At 44.7% G+C, this 10,000-nt stretch overlaps 1 protein-coding gene across 1 annotated transcript in view; it reads right to left on the reverse strand.

The window, feature by feature from the left end:
* Positions 1-4,935: 4,935 nt before the first annotated feature.
* The window catches only part of LOC138862573 (uncharacterized), a 30,863-nt gene continuing 25,798 nt past the window's right edge, over positions 4,936-10,000 (reverse strand). The window contains exon 4 of the mRNA XM_070124998.1: positions 4,936-5,090. Within this exon, the coding sequence (XP_069981099.1) occupies positions 4,936-5,090 (155 nt within the window). The remainder of the gene's footprint in view (positions 5,091-10,000) is intronic.

The raw sequence follows: 10,000 nt of genomic DNA on the forward strand, positions 1-10,000 counted from the left end.
GGACATTCTCTCGTCGTTTTTGTATTACAGAGACATTCCCTGCAACCTTTGACCTCTTGGAATGTGCCCTCCCGTCTTCATCCTCCACTTACACCACTTATTCGGAGTCACAGATGTAAAAATCATGCATGAGATTAAGATGGAAAATGATTTGAATAAAGGATAGTTTTTCCAAAACGATCACCTCTCCTGTTTCTTCATTCGTTTACTGGCTTAGTTATTATTATTATTATTTTTACTATTATTATTATTATTATTATTGTTGTTGTTTTTGCTATTATCACTGTTATCAAGACCATTATCATTACTGTCATTGTTATGATGATTATGATTATCATTATCATAGTTACTGTCATCATGATCCTTGTTTTATTTTTGTTACTAATATCAACATCAATATCATTATTATGTTATCACTCAGTATCGTTGCTGCTTACAATAACATCATAATAACAATAATTTTTTTCTTGCCTTTTCTTCCTTCTTCCTTTCTCTTGTATTACTTTTCCTCCAGCCTCTCTTCTCCTCCCGTCTTGCCCTTCCCACCCTACCATCTTACCCCCATACCCCTTCTCCTATTCCCAATCCCCTACCCTTAATCCCCTACCCCTCTCCTACACCCCACCTGTATTGTACCCCCCTGGCCTCCCTACAACCCCCATACCCCTTCTCTTACCCCCATACCCCCTGCCCCACCCCGCCCCTACCTCCTGGCAAGAATATGGGCCCAGCGTCTTTAAGGGTCAAGCCTGACATTACTCACCCCTCCCCACCTTACTTAGCGCGGCCATTTTGGTGTCGTTAAACCTCTACTCCCCTCCCCCCATCCCCTTTCCTTCCCTCCACCCTCTTCTCTGCCCACCATTCCTCTTATCGTCCCATTTCCCCTTCTTTTCTCTGCTCATGTCTCTTCTCTCGTTTTTCCATCTTCCATATTCTTACATGTCTTCGTTTCATCTAGTTTTTTTTCTCTCTCTCTTATCTTTCCTTCTCTCTTTTCTCGCCCCCACTTCCCTCATACTAGTGCTCTCACTCTTGCTTACCTTCCCCTCTCTCCTATTTCCCCCCAGTCTCTACCCTCCATTATCCCCACTTCCTCCCTTCCATTCAAACTTATTTTTCCCCCCAATAATGCTTATTCTGTCCCCCTCTCCCTCCTTCCCTCCTGACCCCTCCTTCCCTTCACTCTGATCCTTTTTCTTCACCCTTTCTCCACTGAAACTCCGCATCCTCCCCTACTCTGACCTCTCTCCATCCTCCCTTCGTTCTGGCCCTCCCATAACCACCCTTTCCTCACTCTTCCTCTTTTCCATCTTGTTCAAACCCTCACCCCCCCTCCCCTCCAGATACCGTGCCCTCCACGGCGACTCTTCCCTCCTACCATCTCTTGACCGCCCTTTTCTCCAGCGCCATCTTGGATTTTTTTTTTTTTTTTTTTTTGGGGGGGGGGTCATGCTGCTGGCAAAGATTTTCGTTTCGCAATCTACTTTATTTCCTCCCTAGATCCCCCCATCTTTCCTCTAATTCACTCTACCTATCTATTTATTCAGCTATTTTTCTGACCCGTCCTTCTCTCTTTCTTCCTTTCTCTCTCTCTTTCTCTCCATCTCCCATCCTCACTCATTCTCTCTCTATCTACAACCACCTCCCCTCTCTGCACCCCTCTCATTGATATTCTCGGTCTATCTCTTATTCTCTTTACTCCTACATTTTTTTCTGTTCTTTCCCCCCGCATCCTTTCTTCCCATTCCGGAAAAGTCAAGGGAGAAGAAATAAATAAGAGACTGGATTCCAATGAAGTTCTTTTAGCCTCATTCTTCCCCTTCCTTCTCTCCCCCTCTTCCCCCTCTTCCCCTACACTCCCTTGTATATCCCAATTATGTAAGTTTATCGGATGGATTTAAAATATAGGGAGAAGAGGAGGAGGGGATAAAAGGAAAACGAAAAGGAGGGCAAAAATGAAAATGAAGTACTGTTTACGAGCTTGTGAAAAAAAGGTGCAGAGAGGGGAGGGGGGAAAGGGGACGAAAGAGGGGGGAAGTGATTACAATTTGTATTAGATAAAGGACAGATAATAAAATGAAACCCAAAAACCGAACAGTATTACAACGGGAAAATCACCCGCGTAAAAAGCGCCAGTGTGGAGAGGCCACCATTTTAGCCGTAAACGAGAGGCCCCCTTGGTCCCCCTTTCGCCGTCATTCGCCTCTACTTCCGTCCCCTATCTACAGAACATTCAATCTAACCTCCCCTCCGCTGACACTACGCATATCTACTCACATCTACTGCATCAACTTAATCACTTTCTGTTCTTAAATTGGCTTGCGTCGTTGAGGCAGCCGCGTGTGCCATCCCAAGGCCATCAAAGTATCCCCTTTAATCCATCATCGGCAGCCAACCCGGCCTCTTCCTCCTCCTCCTCCTCCTCTTCCTGTTCTTGGTCTTGTTCTTCCTGTTAGTCTTGCTTCCCCTCCTCCTGTTCCTCCTTCTTCCTCTTCCAACCCCGTGTTGCCACTTCCCCCTTCTCTTCCAACTCCTGTTCCCCTCTTCCTTTTTCTTCTCTGTGCTATTCCTGTTCCCCCTTTCCTTTCTGTTCCTATTCTCGTTCCTTCCCTCTGTTTCCGTCCCTGCGGCTCTTCCTCCTACTCGCTCTACCCCTTCTCTTCCTGCTGCCAATCCCCATCCCGCCAGGCCGATGGCAGCTCGTCCGCCCAAACCGCTCCATCTCCTCTGCCGGTCTGGAGGATCAGGCCGGAGGATGATTATTCTGTTCCTTTTTTTCCTGCCTCTATTTGCTCTTCTTCCGCCCCGACCCGGATGACGGGCTTAGCTTTAGACGGCTAATGGTAAGCCTAGATCCATATACGGACATTAATTCAAACGCACATACATTATGGTTACGATGATAATGATTGCATTTATCATCATAATTTTATCAACAATGCTGCTACTGCCACCCCTGCCATTACAACTACTAAAACAACAACAACAACAACTACTACTTGTGATAATCATGATAATTATGATAATGATGATAATGATGGTGATGATGATGATAAAATCATAAAATCATGTAGGAAATTAATTTTCATAGCAACAACACTGGTAATTGATTAAATATGAAAGCAAAAAGACAAAATAGGAAAATAAAGAAAAAAGAAAACACATGGCAATAACGCAACAATTAAAGCAGCAAAACCAAATAGACAAATGACAATAAATGCGTGACTTACTGAAATGTGATGATAACAGTAATAACGATGAACCCAAAAAATAGTGAAATAATAAGAAAAAAGATAAAAGAAGACAACGACGACGGAGAAGATGAAACAGATAAGAACAACGAAGAAAAAAAACGAGAACCAAAAGAAGAAAAACGCGAATAAAAAAGGGAAGTCAAAAAGAAGAGAAACGAAGAAAAGCAAATCGCGGCCGAGAGAAATGGAACACATGCATATACTGTATCTTTATAAATATGCAAATGCGGACGCCTGGATCGCTCTCTCATAAAATCTATTTAAGCATATACATTTCGCATAATTATTAAAGAATTTGAATATGTTGGGAGCAGAGGGAAGGGAGGGAAGGGGGAGAAGGGGCTAACGGGTGGGAAGGGCAGGAGGAGGGAGAGGGGAAAGGGAGGGAAGGGGCTAAGGGGTAGGAAGGGAAGAAAGGGAGGGAAGGGGCTAATGGGTGGGAAGGGCAGAAGGAGGAAGAAGGGAAAGGGAGGGAAGGCGCTAAGGGGTGGGAAGGGAGGGAAGGGGCTAATGAGTGGGGAGGACAGAAGGAGGGAGAGGGGAAAGGGAGGGAAAGGGCTATGGGGTGGGAAGGACAGAAGGAGAGAGAGGGGAAAGGGAGGGAAGGGAAGTAAGGGGCTATCGGGTGGGAAGGACAGAATGAGGCAGATGGGAAAGGGAGGGAAGAGAGTAAGGGCTGGGAAAGAGAGATAAACAGCGACAGAGGGATTGAGAAATTGAGAGAGAGACACAGACCTGGCTTTATAAAGGGTGTACTAAGGGCGCGGCGAACGAGAGTGTGGGAAATTGTATGGGGTTTGGGAGGCAATTAGTCGTAGAGGTAGAGGTAGGGGTAGAGGTAGGGGTAGAGGGGGAAGGGGAAACTTTGCCCATTATGAACCATTAATGAGGTGATTTATTATCGCTCACTTCCGGTAAACAAATGACGAACAGCTCTCGAGGGAAAAGCTGAAGGATTGGGGAAATAGGTAGGGACAAGGGGAGAATAGATAGCGGGAGGAGGAGAAGATGGGAGGAAGCAGAAGGAAGAGGATAAAAAAAAAAACAACTAACGGAGAGTGTGTGTGAAAGAGAGAGAGAGAGAGAGAGTGAGTGAGTGAGTGAGAGAGAGAGAGAGAGAGAGAGAGAGAGAGAGAGAGAGAGAGAGAGATAGAAAGAGAGAGGGAAAGAGGGAGAGAGCGAGAGAGAGAGAGAGAGGAGGAGGAGGAGGAGGAGGAGGAGGAGGAGGAGGGGGAGGTGGAGGAGGAGGAGGAGGAGGAGGAGGAGGAGGTAGAGAATGATGGATAGAACGCGAGAGGAGAGAGAGGGTTCTTTAAATCAGTCACAGGAGGGCACACACCACAATACGAAACATATGGGAAGAGAAAATGATGAATGTGTGAAATGAGCGCTTCGGGTAATGACGAAAGAGGAGCAAGTCGTACGAGGGATGTAAGACGGTGTTTTTCATCATCGAGAGAGACAGTTATCGCCTGCGAGGAAGCCCGGTTATGGCCATTCCGCGGAAAGGCGAAAGGGGGACGCGAGGAAGAAATAACAATTAAAACGAGGACTGGGTGTGAGTGATAAAGAGAGAGAGAGAGAGAGAGAGAGAGAGAGAGAGAGAGAGAGAGGGAGAGAGAGAGAGAGAGAGAGAGAGAGAGAGAGAGAGAGAGAGAGAGAGAGACTATCAATTTCTTCACATGGCCCTAAATTTCCTTCTCGCGAGACCTGGCGCCCCGGAGGCCGTCTCGGGGCCGCCTTGCGGATCCTGGCCCTCGCTCCTTCGGCCGCAGGTCTTTGGACTCTGGCCTCGAACTTTCGCCATTTCGCTCTGACCTTTAAGCTTAATGGCTGGGGAACTTCATTTGCGTTTCATTAACACAATTTGGTTATCTTGTTGAATTAATTATCCAATTAACATTCGGAATTCGCCCCGCACGCCGCAGACGATTCCCCCCCCCCCCCCCCACCGTCCCGACCCCCAACTCAGTGCCTTGGCGTGGAGCAAAGATGGAGCGAGAAAAGCAAAGATATATAAATACAATAGAAATCCAATCCGTACAGCGACTGCCTAGGAGGGGGGGAGGCGGCACCGTGAGGGGGTTGGGGGGGGGGGGACGGACGCACCGCTGTAATAAGCTCGTGTCGGGAGAGCATCGTTATTACCCGACTCATTTGCAGCTCCTTCGCGCATTCCTTCTTCCTCGACTCCCGCGCGGATACGAACACACGCAGACGAAGGAGGGAGCGTATGTCGGACGGCCCCGCCATGGCCTGCCTGTGACGCCGCGGGGAATGCTCCGTACCTGAATGGGGCGAGGGAGGAAAATAAAAATGGGTTCCTGCGGCTTGTTTGGTACGTCCCATTCCAAATGAATTTCTCTTACTCGACTTTTTTCCTTCATAGGAACATGCAAAAATATAAACAAATGCGCAGATACGTACACGCACGCGTATACATACATACATAAACACACACACATATACACAGAGGCGTCAACGAGTCACAATTATCGGAACAAAGACCTTATCACACATCACACCAAAGTTTTACATACAGAAAGATAACTATACGACCTGCAAGGCTTCCGTCCCGGCACGTAACTTGCAACCTCCGCCAAATGCAAAAAGGACGAAGAAGAAAAAGAAGAAAAGAAGACCTTCCGGCAAAACTCGAGGACGAAGATCCATGGTTCTAAACTTGTTGTTATCCCTCTTTTAAAGGGAGTTGACATAACCGGGAGAAGACAAATGACGCGACAAAGGAAGAGCTACGTAAGGCGGGCGGAAAAGATGGCGGAGGCGAAGAGCGATGGCTGAAGAAAGGCCTTTTTAAGGGGACCAAATTATTTCATAAGTAAAGTAATAAGAGAGAGAGAGAGAGAGAGAGAGAGAGAGAGAGAGAGAGAGAGAGAGAGAGAGAGAGAGAGAGAGAGAGAGAGAGAGAGAGAGAGAGAGAGAGAGAGAGGGAGAGGGGGGGGAAGGTAGGGGAAGAGAGAGAGAGAGAGAGAGAGGGGGGGAGAGAGAGGGGGAGAGAGAGAGAGAGAGAGAGAGAGAGAGAGAGAGAGAGAGAGAGAGAGAGAGAGAGAGAGAGAGAGAGAGAGAGAGAGAGAGAGAGAGAGAGAGAAAGAGGGAGAGAAAGAGAAGGAGAGAGGGAAGGAGGGAGAGGGGAGAGGGGAGAGGGGAGAGGGAGGGAGGGGGAGAGAGGGGGAGAGAAAGGGATAGGGAGGGAGAGGGATAGGGAGGGAGAGGGATAGGAGGGAGAGGGATAGGGAGGGAGAGGGAGAGAGAGAGAGAGAGAGAGAGAGAGAGAGAGAGAGAGAGAGAGAGAGAGAGAGAGAGAGAGAGAGAGAGAGATAGAGAAAGAGAGAGAGAGAGAGAGGGGGGGAGGGGGGGAGAGAGAGGGGGGAGAGAGAGAGAGAGAGAGAGAGAGAGAGAGAGAGAGAGAGAGAGAGAGAGAGAGAGAGAGAGAGAGAGAGGAGGAGGAGGAGGAGGGAGGAGGAGGAGGAGGAGGAGGGAGGGAGGGAGGGAGGGAGGGAGGGAGGGAGGGAGGGAGGGAGGGAGGGAGAGAGAGAGAGAGAGAGAGAGAGAGGAGAGAGAAATAAAGAGAGGATAGAGAAATAGAGAGAGAAACGAAAGAAGAGAGGCCGATAGCTAAACAGACAGATATACATACAGCTATACATACATACATACATACATACATACAAACATACATAGAGACATACATACAGACCGACCGACCGACCGCCAAGAAGCCAAACAGAAAAAGGACGACGAAAGATGCTATTACCAAGTCGCAAATTAAAATCGGCCGCCAGCGAGATCACACAATACACGCGAGTTAAATATTTTAAAAGTTATTCCAGGTAACTTTTTGTACGGCGTCCACACGGGGGGAGGGCGGGGAGGGGGGGGGTGACACGTGGGAGCTGCCGATGTGAAGCCACTAAATAAGAGTCTGATTAAAGGCAGTGTCGCAGCTGTCCGATAATTAACAGACAGACAAGATCATCCCCGTTGGCAACACTGCGCATCGAATCGGGAATCAGGGGTATCCGATTCTCATTCATTTGATCTTTATTTTTAGACAAATGAAGGACTTTTGTTCTACCGATATCTACCGATTTTCGACCCGTATCTGCAGTTTTCAATTGGCAATACTCTATTTCTGACTGCTCTATTACAGCCTTGTGTGTGCGGCAGGTCTATTTTCTATCTTAATATCTTTGACCTTTTGGCAGTAGGAAAACGAAGAGGAAGTAAAGGAAAATGAAAAAAAAACGAAAAAAAAAACGAGCGCCATATAACTGCAATGCGAATTAATGATATAAAAAAGGTTAAGAATGAAAGGGGAAACGAGAACGTAATACAGATTAATGTACACAAGGAATGAAAAAAATCGGATAAAACAAACAGCGCGAGCGAGCAGGCAAACAAGCAAGGAAGCAAGCGGGTGAATATGCGAGTGCGGGATGGAGGGATGGATGTAGTGACAGATAGCGAGTCGGAGGGAAAGGAAATGGAGGGAGGAAATAATGACAGAGAAGGGAAAGAAAAGATGGAAAGAAAGAAATTATCGAAGATGAAAATAGAGAGAAGAAAATGAGGGAAGAGGAGAGGAAAGAGACATCAATGTCTTCCTCGCTTGTGTTTTAAAAAGAAGGGGAAAGGTGGGGGCGAAGGTGGGAGATAGATATATAGATAGATAAAGAGAGAGAGAGAGAGAGAGAGAGAGAGAGGGAGAGAGAGAGAGAGAGAGAGAGAGAGAGAGAGAGAGAGAGAGAGAGAGAGAGAGAGAGAGAGAAGGAAAGGGAAACGGAGGAGAGAGGACGAGTGCGGGGTAGAAGGAGAGGGTGATAGAGCGAGAGAGGTCGAGGAAAGGGTTGTGGGGAAGTGAGAGAAAAAAAAATGGAGGACTGAGCATCCAGGGGCAAGATCCTCGAGCCTTACGCCATGGCCCCAACACACGAAACTTTATTCCCTCCCGGAGGAAACTTTCACCCCATCCTCTATTAATCATTCGCTACCCCTTTTCCATCCTCTCTCCTCTTCCCTTTCATTTCCTTACCCCTTTCCTATTTCTTTTTTTCCCCTCCTCACTTCCCTCTTCCATAACCTGACACTCATCCGCCATGCATTACAAAGGTAGTAATTTTCCTGCAAATTATCCATCACTCGGTCTGCCCATCTTGGAAAATAGGTAGATGGATAATAATAATAATAATAATCATAACAAACATAAACAGTGCATATATAGATAAGAATGAGAATATTAGCCAAATCGTTTAACAATCAAACAATTCCTCTTTGCCTTGAGTTCGAATGAAGAAAAGAATTTAGTTAAAGATGTGGATAAAGATAAGGAGTTAGATAAGGACAACATTATACGTTTCAGACTGTTGCTGATTATCGGTTTCATTTTTTTTGTCATTATCATCACTTATATTGCCTTTATGTTATGTTATCCTTCTCATTTTCAATCCGATAACTATTACTATTATTACTATTATCATTACTCTTGATGTTGCTATCACAATAGTCACTAATGTCATTCGCCATCATCATCACCACAATATGATTATCATTGTTATCTTCATTATCTTTAGTACTGTCACCATCATATTTATCATTAGTATTATCATTATCACTATTATTAGTATTATCATTATCATTATTATCATTAGTATTATCATTATCATTATTATCATTAGTATTATCATTATCATTAGTATCATTATTATCATTAGTATCATTATTATCATCAATATCATTGTTAGTTTACTGATTTTACTGCTATTCCTATTACTACTGTTATTGCCATCATCATTACTATCATCATGATCATGTTGATAATGAAAACTGTTATTACTGTGATAATTTTCATTATCATTATTATTCTTATAATTATCATCATTAATATCATTATCATCGTTACTAATATTATAACCATCATCATCATCATCATTTTCATTCTCATTATTCCTGTTGTTAATGACATTGTTATCATTATGTTATTGTTTACTTATGATAAGAATGATTATATTACCATCATCATCACCATAATCATTATTATTACCGTTGTTCATTTTATCATCACTATGATAGTTGCTGCAGCTTTCATTATTCCTTTTGCTAATGTGATCACTATCATCATCTAAAGCATTACGATGACGATGATAGCAAAGGTGTTGATGATGATGATGATGATGATGATAAAGATGATGATGATGATGATGATGATGATGATGATGATGATGATTATCATCTGTATTATCATTTTTATCATTACCATCAATATTGTTGTCGCCATATTATAAATTTTATCAGAATTAGACAAAATATCATAATTTAATAACTGAGATTCACTTCTAAATGTCAAACCGGTAAGGTATCTAATTAGTTTTCTAATTGAATAGCATATTATAATGCACTCCATGAGTGAGAGTGAATAAGTATGTGCGTGTGTTTATACATGCATATATGTATGTGAGTGTGTGTGTGCGTAAGTGTGTGTGTGTGTGTGTGTGTGTGTGTGTGTGTGTGTGTGTGTGTGTGTGTGTGTGTGTGTGTGTGTGTGTGTGTGTGTGTGTGTGTGTGTGTGTGAGTGTGTGTGAGTGTGAGTGTGTGTGTGTGTGTGTGTGTGTGTGTGTGTGTGTGTGTGTGTGTGTGTGTGTGTGTGTGTGTGTGTGTGTGTGTGTGTGTGTGTGTGTGTGTGAGTGTGAGTGTGTGAGTGTGAGTGTGAGTGTGAGTGTGAGTGT

This window comes from Penaeus vannamei, chromosome 9 (genome assembly GCF_042767895.1).
Source record: "Penaeus vannamei isolate JL-2024 chromosome 9, ASM4276789v1, whole genome shotgun sequence".
Lineage (NCBI taxonomy): Eukaryota > Metazoa > Arthropoda > Malacostraca > Decapoda > Penaeidae > Penaeus > Penaeus vannamei.